General features: G+C 43.9%; 1 protein-coding gene across 1 annotated transcript in view; it reads right to left on the reverse strand.

Moving 5' to 3' along the window:
* The window catches only part of OXSR1 (oxidative stress responsive kinase 1), a 110,176-nt gene that overhangs the window by 39,047 nt on the left and 49,992 nt on the right, over positions 1 to 21,137 (reverse strand). Inside the window, exons 5-6 of the mRNA XM_081970225.1 lie at positions 15,531 to 15,586; positions 179 to 288 (exon numbers count right to left, since the gene is read on the reverse strand). Coding sequence (XP_081826351.1) covers positions 179 to 288; positions 15,531 to 15,586 — 166 coding nt within the window. The remainder of the gene's footprint in view (positions 1 to 178; positions 289 to 15,530; positions 15,587 to 21,137) is intronic.

Below are 21,137 nucleotides of genomic sequence, written 5' to 3' on the forward strand. Positions count from 1 at the left end.
TTATCTGCTGCGATTCACTTAACAATTGGGGGGAGGGAAGGTCGTAAAATCAGGAGCTCACTTAGCAACCACCTTGCTTAGGCACAAAGGTCCCAGTCCCAACTGAGGCTATAAGTTGAGGATTAGTAGCATTTGAAATTTCAGTGCTCAGGGAAAGTCTGTTCCAATTTATTCTTACCTGCTCCATCACTTCGGGAGCCATCCAGCAAGGGGTGCCCACAAAGGTTTTCCTCACTTTGTTTCGTGTAATGTCCCCACCGGTAGCTAAAAAAGCACTTACGCCGAAATCTGAACGCCAAAACACAAAAACAGAAAAGAAGGGGTTAAAAAAGCATTCTCTCTTGTGCATCTTTTTTTTTTTTAAGCGAAAGCTATGACTTAGAACAGAGGTAAGGAACTAGGCTATTAGGGACACGGTGGCTCAGTGGCTAAGATGCTGAGCTTGTCGATCAGAAAAGTCGGCAGTTCGGCAGTTCGAATCCCTAGTGCCGCGTAACAGAGTGAGCTCCCGCTACTTGTCCCAGCTTCTGCCAACGTAGCAGTTCGAAATCAGGTAAAAATGCAAGTAGAAAAATAGGGACCACCTTTGGTGGGAAGGGAACAGCGTTCCGTGCGCCTTCAGCGTTGAGTCATGCCGGCCACATGACCATGGAGATGTCTTTGGACAGCGCTGGCTCTTCGGCTTTGAAACAGAGATGAGCACCGCCCCCTAGAGTGGGGAACGACTAGCACATAGGTGCAAGGGGAACCTTTACCTTAAAGAACTAGGCCTCTTTATAAAGACTTGTGGACTTCAACGCCCAGAATTTCTGAGCCAGCCATGCCATGCAAGCTCAAAAATTCTGGGAGTTGAAATCCACCTGTGACGGAATCATGAATCATGGAACTAAAAATGAAAATTAAGAAAATAAACAATAAATAGTACAAGTCATCAAGGCCAAGGCTGATATCATATAACACATGTAGAGATGAAATTCTTGTGACTGCAAAGATTAAATGCTTGCTGGAAAGCATCCAGTGGCCAAATGTAAGACTTTTGCACTGGTACAGCTTCATGTTCCTGTCTAGGCTTAACCAATAACAAGCACCGTAATCCTTGAGTTACAACTCTAACGAAGCCTCAGTGTGGGGAGAGGGAGGCGAGTGTTAGGACTTCAGTTCTGGTTTGTAAGTCTCCTTTTTCAGGTAGGTAATAACTTAGAACGGTCACTGAGCGATTGGTCATAAGTTGGGAACTACCGGTATTTGAAAAGTATTTCAGAAAAGGAAGTCCTCAACTTAAAACCATTCATTTAATGAACATTTTAAGTCAACAACTGGAAAAAAGGTGACATATGACCCTTTTTCATACTTACAACCATTGCAGCATCTCTATGGGGAAGTGATCAAAATCCAAATGTCAGGATTTCAAATAGCCTCCAAAATTAAATCAGAATCCAAGGCAAAGTAATAATAATAATAATAATTAATAATAATAATTTTTAATTTATTAGCCGCTCCCTCTCCCTCTCCAAAAAGGACTCGGGGCGGCGTACAATAAAACATATAAAACATAAAAACATATGTGCAAACACATAAACAGCAAATCCACACATATACAAAGACATACATGCACGGAGGAGGTAACAATTACACCACATTAAGAATGTTAAAAATCAGCCATTAAAATACCCCTTAATAATAACACAATTTAAAATTTAAAAGGACTGTCAGGAGGAATAAGAAAAAACTACGGTTGAGCCAGGCCAGATAATTGAAAAAGGTGGGTCTTAAGCTGTACACGGAAGGAGCGGAGATCGGAAGTCATCCTGATGTCACGGGGGAGGTCATTCCACAGGGCTGGGCCCATCACAGAGAAGGCTCTGCTCCTGGGTGTCGCCCCCCGACACTGTTTAGTGGACGGCACCCGGAGAAGTCCCTCTCTGTGTGAGCGGATTGGTCGTAGGGATGTATGGGGCAGGATGCGATCCCGCATGTAACTAGGTCCTGTGCCATGAAGCGCTTTAAAGATCGTAATCAAAACCTTGAAAACGCACCCGATAGACTACAGGAAGCCAGTGCAGCTCGCGCAGGAGAGGTGTTACAGGGGAGTATCTAGTCCTCCCCATAATCACCCGCGCGGCCGCATTCTGGACCAACTGCAGTCTCCGAGTGCATCTCAAGGGAAGCCCCATGTAGAGAGCATTGCAGTAGTCCAGGCGAGACGTCACCAGCGCATGGGTGACTGTGCGTAGGGCATCCCGGTCCAATAAGGGGCGCAATTGGCGCATCAGGCGAACCTGATGGAACGCCCCCCTTGCCACGGCTGTTACATGGTCATCCATGGACAGCCGGGCATCCAGGAGGACGCCCAAATTGCGCACCCGTTCCACGGGGGCCAGTTGCTCGCCCCCGATGGCCAGAGATGGAAGCAACTGGTTGAACCGGGGGGCCGGAAGCCACAGCCACTCCGTCTTGGAGGGTATTGCTCAAAGTATTGCTCAAAGTTCCAATTTATTAAGAGAGCCATGTTGGCACACCTGGGAAAACCCGAATCTGAAAGCTTCCCGGTTTTCCCCACCCAACTGAAAGTTCAAGATCTTGCCCCCTACCCCACCCACCCACAAGCCCATCCCATGGTCCAATCTCCCACTGCCATGCTGGCAGCTTCCACCTATTCAGTTCCGGTCAGGTGCAGAGGTGCAAAGACAAAGAATGACCTTGGCTTTCTAGAAAGGATTTTGTTACATGTCATCTAACTCCGTACAACTCTCATATTCCCACAACAGAAAATGCATAGTAGAATAATAGAAAGTGTGGTAGGCCTGAGATCCACAGGAAAAGATGGCTTCAGGCCGGCACCAAATACTTGGCAACTGGCAGATATTTATGCCAGTTGCAGTGTGTGCAAGGCTCACAGGATCACCTTTTGTGACCTTCTGACAAGTAAAGTCAACGGGGAAGCCAGATTTACTTAAGTTTGCAAGTGTGTGTTAATAACTTAACAACTGCAATGATTCACTTAACCACTGTGGCAAGAAAGGTCGTAAAATGTGGCAAAACTCAGTTAACAACTATCTCGCCTAGCAATGGAAATTTTGGGCTCAATTGTGGTTGTACGTTGAGGACTACCTATGCCACAAAATTTCTAAAAGCTTTCATAACATTTGCAGAATTGGTGCAAGTTTCTACACATTTTTTCATTTCCACCCCGATCGAAAGAGAAATTAGTTTGGAATCAGGCATGTCCTCTGACGGTCCAGTCACAAGATTTCTACACTGCCACATTTTCTCAGATTATGTTCAAAATTATGAAACCCCGTTGTTGAAAGGAGGATAAAAGCAAAAGGATAAAAACAACCCTCCTATCTGCCACGCATGTGAGGCGTATATTTTAAGTAACCATGTGAAATTTACTGCAGTACATGAATTACACTGAAATTCAATTTTCCTTTCTGGGATTTTAAGAAGATAAAAGAAGTGCCTAGGCTGCATCAACAGAGGGATAGAATCAAGATCACGTGAAGGGTTAATACCACTTTATAAGGCCTTGGTAAGGCCACACTTGGAATGCTGCATTTAGTTCTGGTCGCCACGATGTAGAAAAGATGTGGAGACTCTAGAAAGAGTGCAGAGAAGAGCAAGAAAGATAGTTAGGGAGATTGGAGGCTGAAACATATGAAGAACGGTTGCAGGAACTGGGCATGTTTAGCTTAAGAGAAAGAAGGACTAGGGGAGACATGATAGCAGTCTTCCAATATCTCAGGGGTTGCAAACTATTCTCCAAAGCACCTGAGGGTAGAACAAGAAGCAATGGGTGGAAACTAATCAAGGAGAGAAGCAACTTAGAACTGAGGAGAAACTTTCTGACAGTTAGAACAATTAATCAGTGGAACAGAAGTTGCCTCCAGAAGTTGTGAATGCCCCAACACTGGAAGTCTTTAAGAAGATGTTGGATAGCCATTTGTCTGAAACAGTATAGGGTTTCCTGCCTAGGCAGGGGGTTGGACTAGAAGACCTCCGAGGTCCCTTCCAACTCTACTATTGTATTGTATTGTATTGTATTGTATTGCCGGAAATGCTACAACTTTAAATAACTTAAAAATGATCCTTGGCTGCATTTGCTGAGGAAAGTATAGTATAGTTCCATGATGGCCAACCTATTGAACGTCTGCTACAGGTGGCATGCAGAGCCCTCTCTGCGGGCAAGCTAGCCATTGCCCCAGGCCAGCTCCACCACGCATGCGTATACCTCCTGCCAGCCCGCTGGTTTTCAGGTCTCGCATACTCAGGGGGCGGGGCACAGGCAGGGGATGTACACACGCATGCATGGGGGGGGGGGTTGCATGTGCTGGGGTGCAGGTGGTCCTCGACTTACAACAGTTTGCGTAGTGACCTTCAAAGCTACAACGGCACTGAAAACTGGTGACCGTTTTTCATAGTTATGACCGTTGTAGCAACCCCACAATCATGTGATCAAAATTTAGATGCTTATAGTTATAACGGTTGCAGTGTCCCGGGGTCATGCGATTCGCTTCGGCCACCTTCCGACAAGCAAAGTCATTGGGGAAGCCAGGTTCACTTTAACAAGCCAGGATACTAACTTATGAAGTGCAGTGATTCGTTTAAGAGCTGTGGCCAGAAGAGTCGTAAAATAGGGCAAAACTCACTTAACAAAGGTCTCACTCAAACATAAATTTTGGCCTCAATTGTGGCCATAAGTCGAGGACTACCTGTCCCTGTCCCCAGTGCCTCATCCTTAACAGCAGAAATGTTGGGCTCAACTGTACAGGCAATCCTTGACTTACAACCATTCTTTTCGAGACCATTCAAAGTTAGGACGTCATTGAAAAAAAATAACCTACAAATTTCCATTGTTAAGCAAGAAGGTTGTCAAATGAATTACACCCGATTTTATGACCTTTCATGCCATAGCTCTTAAACAAATCATAGCTGTTAAATGAATCATGTGGTTGTTAAGAGAATCACACCCAATTTCATGATCTTTTACACCATAGCTCTTAAAACAAATCAAACTGTTAAATGAGAATCTGACTTCCCATGTTGATTTTTCTTGCTGGACACCAGCTGGGGAAGTTTCAAATTGTGATCACACGAACCCAGGAAACCCGTGCTGGTTACATGCCGGTTACCAAGTGCCCAAATTAGAGTCACATGATCCTAGAAATGCTGCGGTGGTCATAAGCCTGAGGACTGGTTGTAAGTCATTTTTCAGTGCTGTTGTAACTTCAAATGGCCAGTAAGCAAATGGTTGTAAGTGAAGGACTACCTGAAGTGACAGGTTTTATTTTACTGGGCTCCAAGATCACCGCAGATAGGGACTGAAGCCAAGAAATTAAAAGAGGCTTGCTCCTGGGGAGGAAAGCGATGGCAAATCTAGACAGGATACTAAAAAGCAGAGGCATCACCTTGCCAACAAAAGGGTGTATAGTCAAGGCTTTGATTTCCCCAGTTGCAATGGATGGCTGTGAAGGTTGGACCATAAGGAAGGCTGAGTGCCAAAGAATGGAGGCCTTTGAACTCTGGTGCTGGAGAAGACTCCTGCATTGAGTCCCTTGGACTGCAAGGCCATCTAACCGGTCAGTCCTAGAGGAGATCAACCCTGACTGCTCTTTAGAAGGCCAGATCCTGAAGAGGAAACTCCTAATGAGAAGGAAGGACTCACTAGAGAAGAGCCTGATGCTGGGAAAGATGGAGGGCAAAAGAAGAAAGGGACGAAAGAGAACGAGGTGGCTGGATGGCGTCACCAAAGCAGTTGGCGTTCAATGGACTCCAGAGGATAGTAGAGGACAGGAAGGCCTGGAGGAACGTTGTCCATGGGGTCGCGATGGGTCGGATATAACTTCGCGACTAACAACAACAACACCTGAAGTGCTTTTTCGTTTTTGTTTTGTTTACAAATCTCATGCTTGCTCCCAGAGATTTGTCTTTCCATTTTCCTTTCACAACAAAACAACAGGGTGATTTTGATGGGGAAATGTGGCAAAGTTCCACATGTAGTGCTAACCTTCCTTATGCTACGAGGGTGGGCAGCTTAGCACCCACCTTCCCCGATCTTTGGGGATGACATCAGATGTGAGGATTTCAGCTTCTTAAATTCTTGCAAGGTCAAACATGGAATGAGGAGAACTGGGTTTAGCCATTTGAACCATTATGCAGATTAACATATTCTGGATGCTTGAAAATGGAACGCTGGGCATTTGTGACCTCTGAATTTCATCAGTTAATCCTCTGGGGTTTCCTTTTCTTCTTCATCATCTTAAGCAAGGAAATTCCACCAAACTGATAAATATATTCCTGTCAACCTTTGCTCTTTCTCCACAACTCAAAGAGAGTTTGTGATGGCAAAGGACGGTAAATACTTTTTAGAAGAGAGCTGTATTTTTGAAGCCCGGAGTGCAGCTAAATCACGTTTTTAAAGAACCAGGGATCTTTAACAAGCTTACCCATTATTTAAGATTTGGAAGATAAGTGAATTGCATTTTAAAATAAAACCATGGATTTCTAACAAATTTACCAATAGGTGCATTTCACTACTTGTGCTATTCGATCGATAAAGGTCAGAAACCACAATCACTTCCTTTGGCTGATAGTGCGTCCGTCCGTCCGTCCGTCCATCCATACATCCACCCTATCTGTCAGTCTGTCTGTCTGTCCTATCCGTCCATCCATCCATCCATCTACCCTATCTGTCTGTCTGTCTGTCTATCTATCCTATCCATCCATCTACCCTGTCTATCTATATATCCTATCCTATCCTATCCATCCATCTATCTACCCTGTCTATCTATCTATCCTATCCATCCATCTATCTACCCTGTCTGTCTGTCTGTCTATCCTATGTGTCCATCCATCCATCCATCCTATCTGTCTATCTATCCTATCCATCCATCCATTCATCCATCCATCTACCATGTCTGTCTGTCTATCTATCCTATCCATCCATCCATTCATCCATCCATCTACCATGTCTGTCTGTCGTCTGTCTGTCTGTCCTATCCATCTATCTATCTACCCTATCTATCCATCCGTCTGTCCGTCTGTCTCGTCAATCTTCCAAGCTGCCAAGATCAAGAAAACATTCATGGTCCTCGGCTCACAAACAAAATTGAGTCTGGATTTACAGTTATAATGTTAGGCAGGTCACCCAATTATTCTTTCTGACAGTCATTAAGCAAACCCATTTTAGACAATGGATTTTTATTTTTATTTTTTTGCAGAAACCAGAAGCAAATGTCAGTTCACAGCAAATAATAATAATTGTAAATTGCAGCCACGTGACTGCAGGACACTGCAGGCAGCATTTAGCAACTGGCTGTAAATTGAGAACTTAATCACAATGTTTTAACTGCAGTTACAAATGGTAGAGGGGTTTATTTTCCCTGTTTAGTCTACTACTTAGAATTGCCTTGGCTGAAGCAGTGTTATAAACATATAGTGATAGTAAAAATATTTGATCTGTCATAAAAGCCAGGACTAGCCATGCTAGTTTTTTAAACTTGGTTGGCATTAGCCATGATTGGAATGGATACTGATAAAGAAGTTGGAGTAACGTGTCACTGACAGCCATCTGTATGACAGCAATTTCCATCAGTTAGTTGAGATAAACATGAATTCATTTCATACCTTAGGCATGAAAGCCGGTAGGATGACTTTAGGCCAATCACCAGGCGATGGTGAGTTCTAGTCCTGCCTTAGGCACAAAAGCCAGCTGGGTGATTTTGGGCCAATCACTAGGAGACAGTGAGTTCTAATCCCACCCTGAAAAGCCAGCTGGGTGATTTTGGGCCAATCACTAGGAGACAGTGAGTTCTAATCCCACCCTGAAAAGCCAGCTGGGTGATTTTGGGCCAATCACTAGGAGACAGTGAGTTCTAATCCCACCCTGAAAAGCCAGCTGGGTGATTTTGGGCCAATCACTAGGAGACAGTGAGTTCTAATCCCACCCTGAAAAGCCAGCTGGGTGATTTTGGGCCAATCACTAGGAGACAGTGAGTTCTAATCCCACCCTGAAAAGCCAGCTGGGTGATTTTGGGCCAATCACTAGGAGACAGTGAGTTCTAATCCCACCCTGAAAAGCCAGCTGGGTGATTTTGGGCCAATCACTAGGAGACAGTGAGTTCTAATCCCACCCTGAAAAGCCAGCTGGGTGATTTTGGGCCAATCACTAGGAGACAGTGAGTTCTAATCCAACCCTGAAAAGCCAGCTGGGTGATTTTGGGCCAATCACTAGGAGACAGTGAGTTCTAATCCCACCCTGAAAAACCAGTTTAGTGATTTTGCGCCAATCACCAGGAGACGGTGAATTCTAGTCCTACCTAGGCATGAAAGCTGGCTGGTGACTTTGTGTAGTGCTTCTCTCTTAGCCTAACCTATCCTACCAGATTGTAGGGAAAAAATAGCAGGAGGAGGAAGAAGGATGAATTATGTTCACCGCCTTCAGTTATTTGTAAAAATAATTAAGGCTGCATAGAAAAATAAAATAATAAATAAAATAAAATTAAGTAAAATAAAATTACAATTAAGTAGAATTAAAATAAAACTAAGTAAAATAATAAAATAAAATAAAGTAAAATTAAAGTAAAGTAAAATAATAAAATAAAGTAAAGTAGTATTTTCACTGTTTTGGACCCCTCACTTTTGTGTTACTTTAGCTGTTGTTGAATCTGTTCCACCTGTTGATGGGAAGACAGAAATCTAAACCACAAGATATGAAAGGAATGTGAGTATTGCATTTCTCTTCCCAGGCTTGTTTTTACATCTGCCAATATGCTGTCCTGGATGGATTTTCAGGAAATTCAGAGAGTGACACAGGCTGGTCATCTTACAAATTCCTCATGATTTTTATTTGGAAAAAAATGCAGTTCCATCTGAAATACGAGCTGGCAAGTAGATGCAAACAGGAAAATGATAGTGAAACAGAGATCAGAATGTCCTGATGGAAAACCAGGGTTTTACCCTATCTTCTCTTAATTTTCATAAGTCTACTATGGAATATTCAGACATGCAACAGAGCAACTGACCTCTTTTAACCGTGGTTTGTTCTAAAAAGGGCAAGAGATGACGGATAGATATAGAATATTTTTTAACATAGTAGTTATTTTATTAAGTATTAGAAAAAAGAAGTAGAAAATAGAAATTGGGAAAATAGTATTATGAATACTTGTTGGAAGAAATGTCCTTCTGGGTTCAGCTCCAAGTGGGGGAAAAGACCCTGGAAACATGGGGGCTGCTGGGAAAGATGGTTTAATGGTGGACAGGACCACATGGCTTGAGCTCCTGAACAGAAAAGGGGGATCAGATGCTTCCAGATGTTGGGTGAAGAAGAGAGAAAAAAGGGGCTTGCTGAGAGTTCCTGAGTTTTTATACACTCTATTCGGCCCCACCTCTCTGTTTCCTGTTTCTGTGTAAACAATGTATTCTGATTGGTTGTCAGACTCCCAGGGGCGGTGTCTTAGCTAACTTTGTAGATTGTGTGTCTTTTGAGTCCCAAGCTTGGTTGAGCATCGCTTCTTCCCAGGCGCCCTGTGGTGAGATGGGTAAAGGGCTAATAACATCATGCCTTAATCCCATCACCCAGGAGCTTAAGGGGGATATCTTTGTTATGTAGAATAGACTGACCCAGGCATTTTAGCCCTCAGGCCCCCCACCTTTGTCAATGGGCCATTGAGTCTGTTTCGTACCTAAAAACATGTTTCTCCGTTTCTTATCCAGGGAAATGTAATATTCTGCCTTTTTAATATTTCCCAGGATATTTCATTTTTCTAGGAGAGGGTTGGGTGCTAACTTCCTACATACTGAAATAGAATATATTATAATTACTATACATACACAAACGTTAGAAGTTGAAATAGGACGATTATGTATACTTAAATGGTAATATTATTATCAAAACTGTATGCAAAATATATTGAGCCAGATAATATAGTGTTCACCAAGTACTTATGGATGTTAAAGAAAAAAATCATAAATAAAATTATATATATGTATATAAACCCACGGTTTGTTGAATAAGCCACAAGGATCTAAGTCAAGGTGTCAAACTCAATGGATCACATTGCTGTCATGTGACATTGCAATGTTTTTTCCTTTCACGGAGCTGGGGTGGGCGCGGCCTATGCATGCCAATCCAGCTTGCAGGCCGCCAGTTTGACAACCCTGATCTAAGTCCAAGTTGCTAGACCTCAGTCAGCCGCAAAATCTGTGGACTTCAATTCCCAGAATTCTGAAGAGAGCTTGCTGGGAATTGAATTCTGGGAATTGAAGCCAACACATCTTTTTAAAAAAAGTTTATTTATTTATTTTTGTTACATAATAAAACTTCTTTTGTGAACAGAGTGTTGTCCAAACATTCCCTCATTGTCACAAAAGACATAATTCATTTTACATTATATTTCCATTGTTTCCAATTTTAGCCATATTACTTTTCTTCTCGTATTTTCCAATTTCTAGTTTTTTAACATGTACAAACAGTATAATTTTTCTTTCTCTTTAAAAATAAACCATTTATCATTTCTTTTCCATCTATTTTCCCTTAACAATATGAATCTTCAAATTTCAGATTTCAAGTTTTGTATAATCAACGTAGTTATCTAACAGCTTTAAGTTTCTTAATATATTTCCCATACATTCTGATTTAAAACATATTTTTACCTTGTTTACAATATTTCTTTCTGCTGATTCCTATCATTCTATTTATTCTCCTATTTCTAAATTTTATTTTCTCTTTTTCTTCTTTTTATGGCCAACACATCTTAACATTGTTCAGACTGAGAAGCACTAGGGATCCAGCACAACTCACAAATAACAGAACACTACAAGCAATGATTTGCAAATCCCAATGACTGGGTTTGGACATGACATGACTCTAAGGCAACTTGAGCATCTCATATGATCATTTGTTCAGAGGAGAGGAAGATGCAATTACGTTTTTCCTCCAGGTAGTCCTCGACTTACACCTGGCGTCTTAGTAACCATTAAAATTAAATGTAGAAAAAAGTAAAGTCCGACATTTAGGTAAGAAAAATCAAGAGTACACATATAAACTGGGTGAAACCAGGCTTAATAGCAGTGACTGGGAGAGGGATCTTGGAGTCTTAGTGGACAACCAGCTAAATATGAGCCAGCCGTGTGCAGCTGCAGCCAAAAAAGCCAATGCAATCCCTAAGTTGCATTAACAGAGAGATACCATCAAGATCAAGTGAGGTCCTAATACCACTCTATAAAGCCCTAGTAAGACCACACTTAGAATACTACATCCAGTTTTGATCACCACACTATAAAAAAGATGTGGAGACTCTAGAAAGAGTACAGAGAAGAGCAACAAAGATGATTAGGGGACTGGAGGCTAAAACATACGAAGAACGGTTGCAGGAACTGGGCATGGCTAGTGAAGAGAAGGACCAGGAGGTCACTTGAAAGCAGTCTTCCAATATTTGAGGGGTTGCCAAAGAGAGGAGGGGGTCAAGCTATTTCCCAAAGCACCCGAAGGACAGACAAGGAGCAATTGATAAAAACTGACCAAGGAGAGATTCAACCTGGAAATAAGGAGGAAATTTCCTGACAGTGAGAACAATCAACCAATGGAACAGAAGTTGCCTTCAGAAGTTGTGGGAGCTTCATCACTTGAGACTTTCAAGAAGAGATTGGACTGCCATTTGTCAGAAATGGTGTTGGGTCTCCTGCTTGAGCAGGGGGTTGGACTAGATGACCTACAAGGTCCCTTCCAACTCTATTACTCTGTTATCTACCTTGGGACTATTTACAATCTAGTTCTGAAGTTCTGATGCTCAAAGCACCTCTGCAGTCACATGATCAAAGTTCACAAGCACAATTATCACCGTTTACAGCTTACCCACAATCACACAATTGTGCTTTACAACGACTTTGTAAAAAAAAAAAAAACACCAACATTTCTGGTTTTCAGCAGCATTGTGACCACAGTGAGTCATTGGATTTCCTTGCTGTATTTGCTTAACAACAATTAATAAGTTCACCTAATAACTGCCACAAATAAGTATAGGACATTAGCACCCAACACTCTCCTAGGAGAATGAGATGTTTTAGGAAGTATCAAAAAGGCAGAATATTTACCCCTAAAAAGGAGGCAGAAACTCATCTCCCACCCCACCTTTGTCAATGGGCCATTAAGGCCTGAGCCTGTCTATTCTACATAACAAAGATCTCCCTCCTTCAGGCAGAGCCATTTCATTGCCCTTCTTTGCACCGCCCACCAAGTTTCAACCAAACTTAGCACGCAGACAACCTACAAAGCTAGCTATGACCTCTGACTGCAACCAATCAGGATACTCTTCTTATTCCCCAGGAAGTTCAAAGCCAGAGAGAGCATAAAACCCAGGGACTCTCAGCATCTCTTCCCTTTTTCATCTAGGAGCTCCAAGACATGTGGTCCTGTCCACTATTAAACCATCTTTCCAAGCAGCCTCCACGTTTCCAGTGTCTTTTTCCCCACTTGGAACTGAACCCAGAAGTACATTTCTTCAACACGTTGTAAAATTGGTTCTGACACATTTTATGACAGTCACAATATATGACTTTATTATGATCATATGTTGAGGACTGCCTGTATTTTGGTTATTGAAAGCACATTCCACCATGTTCCTGCCTCTAGAAATAATAAGATAAGAATCGTGCATAAGTGCATTTGCACTACAGGATCTTTATTTTATATTAAACACAACTCCCCAAGTCTTCATATGGGCATTCTGCCATATTCCATAAGTCTATTAAAATAGCACTGATCTGCCAAGTCCAAAAAAGCAAAATCCTGGGACAAGTTAAACTACACCTGCAAGGTCTTTTTAATTCAGTACAGGTAGTCCTCGACTTATGGCCACAATTGAGCCCAGAATTTATGTTGCTAAATGAGAAATTTGTTAAGTGAATTTTGCCCCATTTTATGATTTATTGCCACATTTGTTGTGAACCGCTGTAGCTGTTAAAATTAGTAACATGGTTGTTAAGTGAATCTGTCTTCCTCACTGACTTTGCTCGTTGCTAGGTCGCAAAAGGTGGCCACATGACCTCGAGACGCTGCAACCGTCATAAATACCTGCCAGTTGCCAAGTGTCTAAGTTTTGATCGTGTGACCAGAAGGATACTGCAATGGCCAAAAGTGTGAAAAATGGCTGTGTCCCTTTTTCAAGCGTCGTAACTTTGAACGATCACCAAATGAACTGTTGCAAGTCGAGGACTACCTACACAGAGGGTTTTTCTCCTTTTCTCCCCCTCAAAAGGAAAGAACACTGCAAGAGATGTCCCAACCACACAACTCTGAAAGACGTCAACACTTACCAAGACCATCTTTAAAACGATGAATTAAAAACATCCATGGAACACACAAGGAGGGCTAAAGGTATTTCTGCATGAATGAACTTAGTGGCATCTCTACCGTGGCTTTCGTGCAAGCGATCATTCCAACATGAAGAAGTCCCTGCTTTATCTGAATACAACAGGCAGAGGATGCCCAACGGGTTTAGAAACCAAATCAAAGCACGGGAGGAAAAGATGCAGACACGGTTGCTAATTCCAGACACAACACGGCTCCCTCCAGGCTGGGGACAATGAATGCCCAGCCATGACATCCTTAAGCACTCAGGAGTCAGCTTAAAAGGGCAACATTGGAAGGCTTTGGAAACCTATTGCGTTGAGCTCCCCCAGTTTGGAAGTAGATGAAATTGAAGGGGCAAGCTCTCTTAGATTTATACTGCAGCGTGGCTCTTTTAAGTTGATAAATTGTGGTGATTAAAAATGAAAGAAAGGCAATTTTTTAAAAAAAAACATGCTCTTGATAACGAAGAATCTATAGAGCAGTGACAGGGAACCTTTTTCGTCTCAGGTGCCAAAAACACACACACAGGTGTCCACCCCCACAATTTAATGCCTCCCTACCGCGCTGTGCCCCCAGCGCATGCGCACGTGAAGCCCACCCGCCCCCCGCCGCCCCACGCATACGCGCATGGCTTTCTAGGAGCCTGGGGAGGGAGAAAATTGCCCTCCTCCCCGAGGCCCTCCTGAGGCCGGAAACTTCCCGTTTTCTGACTTCCTGTGCGCTCGCTAGGCCCTTTTTCCACCCTCCCCAGGCTCCAGAGGCTTTCTAGGAACTCAGGGAGGGCGGAAAACAGCCCAATGCACAAACTGGACTTCCAGGTTGCCCGTTGGGGCGTTTTTCTCCCTCCAGAGGCTTTAGGAGGCTTCGCTGAGGCCTCCGGAAGGGGGGAAAAAAGGCCGAAAATCAGCTGGCCAGGGCAACGCCTTACGTGCCCTCAGAAATGGCTCTATGTGCCACCTGTGGTACGCATGCCATAGGTTTGCCATCATGACTATACAGGAACTTTTATTATAAACCTGAAATGTTCAAATCTGGTTTTGATGGGGAGAGAGGGGGAGAGAGGGAAAGAAGGGAGGGAGGGAAAGAAAGAGGAGGGAAGAAGAGGTAAATAGGGAAAGAAAGGGAAAAGGAAAAGGAAAGAAGAGGGGGTGGGGTGGGGGGCAAGGAAGGAACGCCCCACCCAATAGGAAAATTCTGATTGGGGAAAGTTACTCCTCAAGTCAGAAGCACTAAAGCACTATTCACACATCCAATTAAGTCACTGGATGTTTGATCATTGCTTGCTGAACAAACCACAATGGCAGTGTGGCACAAACATCACAGTAAACCCTAGATCATGGAAGAGTATCGGTTCACCAGCACATGGAGCCACTAGCAAAGGGAAGATTCGAATCCAGGATTCCAACATCAGACCCTGTTTTTTTCCTCCCATCCAACCCCCCCCCCCCCCAGCTTACCTTCCCCTCTCTTGAGAGAGGAGATAAACAGAATCTAAACTTCTCCATTAAAATCATTTTCCAGCTGAGTTGTGATTTTGCTCAAGCATCGGCTTCCACACGGCCACACAGCTCCCTCCTCTAACAAACATTGTTTAAATGACAGGGAGTGAGAGAGAGGAAGGTCTAGAAACCATGATATTTCTCTGTCAGAAATAAGAGAGTTGTGTGTAGCCTGGAAATTACTACAGCAGAAGCTAAGAAGTGAAATCTAAGAAAACACGACTGCAACAAACCCCTCAACCTGTTCCAAATTCACCAAAGGGAAACCGAGGCAGAAATGGGCTGTAGAAAAAGGGGGAAAGACAAAAAAGCTGCAGCAAATGTGTTTCTCTAGGATCAGTGGTGGGGAAAATATGGCCCCCTTTATCCCCCGTGAACTTCAATTCCCAGAATTCCCAGGAGTTCTGAGAATGGCTGGCTCAGGAATTCTGGGGGTTGAAGTCCACAGGACATAAAAGGGTATATATAGTTCACCAGCCCTGCATCTAAGGGATGTCCTGGTAGCAGAGCACAGTCTCACAATAACTACTGCTCAATCCAAATTGAGCTGCGAGGAATATTTACACGGTGAAACGCCGCTCGACACTCAATAAATTTCAGTTCAGTTGAATCTACTTAGCCAGACAATCTGGAGTTCTGCACTTCTGTGGGCTCCCTCCAAAGGTTTGATGGATACTCACCGGCAATCTGGACTGACCCATCTTCTCCCAATAGGATATTGCCAGCTTTCACATCCCTAGGAAAAAGAAAGAAAGAAAGAAAGAAAGAAAGAAAGAAAGAAAGAAAGAAAGAAAGAAAGAAAGAAAGAAAGAAAGAAAGAAAGAAAGAAAGAAAGAAAGAAAGAAAGAGGGAGGGAGGGAGGGAGGGAAGAAAAAAGGAAGGAAGGAAGGAAGGAAGAGAAAGGAGGGAGGGAGGGAAGAGAAAGAAAGAGAAATAAAGGAGGGAGGGAGGGACGAAAGGAAAGAAGGGAGGAAGAAAGGAAGAAAGGAAGAAGAGAAAGGAGGGAGGGGGGAGGGAGGAAGAGAAAGAAAAAGAAAGGAGGGAGGGAGGAATGGAAAAGAAAGAAGGAAGAAAGGAAGGAAGAGAAAGGAGGAAGGAAGGCAGGAAGGAAGAGAAAGAGAAAGAAAAGAGGGAGGGAGGGAGGGAGGAAGGAAGGAAGGAAGGAAGGAAGGAAGGAAGGAAGGAAGGAAGGAAGGAAAGAAAAAAATAGGGAGGGAGGGAGAGGGAGAGAGAGAAAAAGAGAAAGAAAATATAGCCATGAGAATGGAGGCAGATTCTGTGTTTCCTTCCCATTGCGGCAGTCAAAACTAAGGCATCTCTAAAGCAAAATCAGCATCTCAAAAAAGGACTTATGACTTGCGTAAACATTTATCACCGTTGCAGCATCAAAATTTGGATGTTTGGTAACCGGCAATACACAGGCAGTCCTCCATTAACAACCACTCGTTTAGTGACCTTGAAGTTACACTGGCACTGGAAAAAAAAGTCATATTTATGACGGCTGCAGATCACGTGATCCCCTTTTGCAACCTCCTGACAGGAAACATCAATAGGGAAGAATAACTTTATTGTCCCTTTGAGGGGACAATAACTTTAGAATAACTTTAGAATAACCTTCTCTGGCTTGGAGAGCTGCCAGGCCATTTATTTATTTTATTTATTTACTGAGCGCTTATAGACCGCCCCCTCTCCCGAAAGGGACTCGGGGCGGTGTACAGTCCATCAGAAATACATCATAAAAATAACTATAAAATTAAACAATTAAAATTATTAAATAGATAAGTAGATACGAAGGAGGATAAAAAGGTTTAAAAGAACTGTACAGCTGAGTAAATAGTTTAAAACCCCTACAAATATCCCATAAAATTAAATTTAAAAAACAATTCCCCTAAAATACCAGTTAAGAAATATGTTTGCCAGGAGGTAGCAGTTATGATTATGCCAGGCCAGCCAATCGGAACAGGTGTGTCTTCAATTTTTGTCGGAAGGAGCGGAAGTCGGTGGTGGTTCTAATGTCGGGGGGGAGGTCATTCCAGAGGGTTGGGCCCATCACAGAGAAGGCCCTACTCCTTGGCGCCGCCCGTTGGCATTGCCTAGTGGACGGCACTAGGAGAAGCCCCTCCCTGTGAGAGCGAATTGGCCGCAGGGATGTGTGTGGAGAGATGCGATCCCGCAGAATAACTTTATTGTCCTTTTGAATGTGCACTAATCGGCATGCATTAAAATGAAATTCCATTGCTCTCCAAGGATCTCCACCTCTAATATATACCACTACGCAAACTCTTAACAAGGTTCACTTACCAACCGGGTTATTAACTAAACGACTGCATTGATTCACTTCACAATTTCGGCAAGAAAAATTGTCTAAAGTCACTTAACAACTGTCTCGCCTAGCAATGGAAAATTTTGGATTCCATGGTGGTCAAGGGCTAGCTGTATCCTCCAAGCCAACAAAAAAGAATGGATTTCGGTGTTGTGGCCCACCAGTGGCCAGCAGATCTGGCAGCAGATTCGGACAGTGGGGAGGGTTGGGGAGGGAGATGGGCCAGTCCTGGAGTCTGGGGAAGGCTCTGATGAAGGCTCTGTGTCGGAGGCAGAGAGGGGGCCAGGACCGTCTGACAGTTATCAGCTGCCTTCAGAGTCAGACATCAGTGAGGCAGATGAACAGCTGGAGCCTGTTCCCAGTGTGCGCAGGTGCAGAGTTGCCAGACGAAGGGAACAGCTAAAGAACAGGGGTCGACTTGGGAGTAAGGCCACAGATGAACAATGAATTTTCCCTCCCAGAGGAAATGAAAGAGGAGCGAAAGGGGAGTGGAGTTTGCAGGAGACATTTAGTTCGCTTAATTGGTTCGTGGGTCTCCGAGACTCCTTGCCAAGTTTTGCAGATATCGGCCTGGCAGCTCTCCAAGCCAGATAAGGTCTGTGACCGTAAATCCTCCCTCAAAAGACTTTGCTGGATGAGAATGAGCAGAATTCACAGGGGTTTTTGTCGGGACAAGGAGATTGCTTCCTGCTCTTGGGAAGCCTAGGAACAGAACATTGGGGCAAATTGGTTGTCACTCTGAAGATGAAGCTGCCAAATGGAGGTTTTCTACCCTTTGGGAAATCTCCAGGATTTCTCCGACTGCTACCAAAACAATAATCTCAGCATTACGTTCACCTGCCCTTGGCAGAAAGCTGTCCTGGGAAAGGCTATGTGTGAAAGCCCAAGTCGGGCCAAGGTCCAGAGTCGGATGGGTCAGTTGTCTTAACAACTAAGTTTGCTAATGTGTTTGCAAATGCAAGCTGGAGGCGTTAACCTTTAAAACAAGCTACAGGTCGTCCCAGACCAGTGATGGGGAAACTTTTTGTACAGGCGTGCCAAAATTGTGTGCGCGCCCACACCCATAATTCAATGCAACCGCCCACCTGCGCATGTGCTCCGGAGGCTTTCCTGAAGACTGGGAAAGGCGAAAACAGCCTCCCCCAGAAGACCAAAAATCAGTTGACAGTACACACATGTGCGCTAGAGCTGATAGTTTGCACGCCAGTAAATATGGCTCCATGTGCCACCCGTGGCATGCGTGCCATATGTTCGCCATCATGATCCTAGACCTATGACCGCAATTGAGCCCAACATTTCTATTGCCACGTGAGAAATTCGTTAAGTGGGTTTTGCCCCCATTTAAAGACTTTTCTTGCTACAGTTGTGAATCAACTTCAGCTGCTAAATTAGCAACACGGTTATTAAGTGAATCTGGCTTCCCAACTCAGAAGGTCGCAAAAGGGGATCACCTGATCCTGGCACACAGCAACCGTCATAAATATGAATCGCTTGTCAAGCATCTAGATCTAAGTCACGTAGGCAGGGGTTACGGGTGGGGAGTGGGGGCTGCAACGATCCTAAGTGTGAACAATGGCCATACGTCCTTTTCTCCAGCGTCACTGTAACTTCGAACGGTCACTCAACGATCTGTTGTAAGTCGAGGACTACTGTATAGCAAAGAAAACACATATCGACACACATACAACTAAGGAGTCACTGAATGTGCTTCCTCTTCTGGTAAAGATTAGAGCAGGGGTTGTCCAAACTTGGGAACTTTAAGACTTGTGGACTTCAACTCCCAGAATTCCCCAGCCAGCCATGCTGGCTGGGGAATTCTGGGAGTTGAAGTCCACAAGTCTTAAAGTTCCCAAGTTTGGACACCCCTGGATTAGAGGATCTATCAAACGAGAGAGGGATTCCATTTTGGCAGCTGATCTTGGAAAGATGGCTTAATAGTGGACGGGACCACATGTCTTGGAGCTCCTAGATGAAAAAGGGAAGACATGCTGAGAGTCCCTGGGTTTTATGCCCTCTTTGGCTTTGAGCTTCCTGGGGCACAAGAAGAGTATCCTGGCCCTCTTGACAACCCCTGGCACAGACTTCCTCTTCACTAAGGCTCTGGCAGGGAGATCCATTTGATTACACTAGATCAGAGGGCCTCCAGCCTTCTGGGAGTTGAGGTCCGACTGGCTTAACGTTGCCATGGTTGGAGACAAGGGTGGAATGCTACCGGTTCTAACCGGCTCTAGAACCGGTAGCAAAAAATGCTTAGGTTCGCCGTAACCGGTAGTAAAAAATGCTTTAAAAGGTGAAAAAAATTGGTTCCGACGATCGCACAGATCAGCTGTGAGCTATGCGATCGTCGGACGCTCTTTATTCGGACTTCCGGGTTGTGCTACGGACGTCGCGGGCAGGCTTTTTTTGAGCTTGTCGACTCAGTAGCTTGTAGAGGCGTTTTTTCAAAGATCGTAAACGCCTTGGACACTCCGAACTCCTCAGGAATTTTGGGGAGAGCAAGCGCTGTCGGGTAGAGCCACTTGTGTAGCCCTCCAGAAGGATTTATAGCCTCTGGGGTGTGGGCAAAGAGAGTCCCACTTTGCAGCTGCTTTAAGCTCCGGTCTTCTGGGATCCTCCGCTAAGGATTTAGCGGAGCAAGACGCCATGAACAACATTTAACTCCAAGCAACCCAAGAAGGAAATATTTGCAAGTATTTTAAGTTCAAAGTTTGAAATTTTTTGTTAAAGAACGGTATTGCTGAACTTGAAAGGCGTGGGCTTAGAACAAAGGATTCAGAACAAGGCTTCAAAATGGCATTAATTTATAGCTGAAAACTTAAAGAAAACAAAAGTTAACTGATTGGTGACAGCTGGAGGCGGAAAGGGAGTAAAGGTGGAACGGCTGAAATAACTATTAACAACTCTAAAGTTAATTTATATAACCTGATCCACTTGGAAGAGCATTTTTTGAGAAAGTTGAGAAGAGGTGTTTTCCTTTTTTTTGTTAGGCATGGCAACAGAACAAGGGGTGGCTCCCCCAGGTGCTATGATAAACCTCCAGGATTTGAAGGACTTTATACGTAAAGAAATTAATGAGGTTAAAGAATTGGTCCAGGACACCATAAAAAAATATGATCAACTTGATAAAAACATTCAAGCAATAGCCACGGGCCTGTCAGAAGTTGTTCTTAAGGTGGATAGTAAGGTGGAGCAACTGGTTTTGGATTTGGAAACTAAAACGAAAGAAACGGATCTGAAATTTGTGGAAGTGGAGGGGAATATGCAAAGGATGGATAATGAGATTATTATGATACAATTTAGATCTATGGAGTACGCTATCAGACTGAGAGGTTTAAGAGAAAACCCTAGGGAGGACTTAAGAAAAGTTTGTGCCGATGCTTTGGCCACGTTATTAAAAGTGGATGATCCTCGTGAGATTTCTGCTAAGATTGACAAAATTTACAGAGTAAATTCACGTATAGCACTATAAAGGCAATTACCAAGAGATGTTGTGATATATTTTATTTCACTTTTTAAACCATTTTCTTCCTACCTATTCGCTCAAACCGGCAGGAAAAAAATGCTTTAAAAAGTGGGGAAAGGTTGGCCACGCCCACCTGTCGCATGGCCCCCCCCTCCCCTCCCACCAAGCCACGCCAACAGAACCGGTGGCCAATTTCACCACTGGTTGGAGACTCCTGCACTAGTTCAGTATTTCCCTGTGGGAAACAGAATTCCCTAGTCAGCAGGCTGGAAGTTGAATTCTGGGAGTTGTTGAGAAGCATTGTATAATACAAATAGCCCTCAACTTACAACAGTTCATTTAGTGACCATTTGAAGTGACCACAGCACTGAAAAAAGTAACCTATGGCTAGTGCTGGGTTCTGGATCCCGTTGCAACTGGTACGGTTGCAACGGGGTCCGGCGTGCACCACATGCATACTTACCTCTTGCGACGCCTCTGCGACGCTCCAACTGTTGCGTC

Source organism: Natrix helvetica (genome assembly GCF_964273705.1).
Source record: "Natrix helvetica genome assembly, chromosome: Z".
NCBI classification, from domain to species: Eukaryota; Metazoa; Chordata; class Lepidosauria; order Squamata; family Natricidae; genus Natrix; species Natrix helvetica.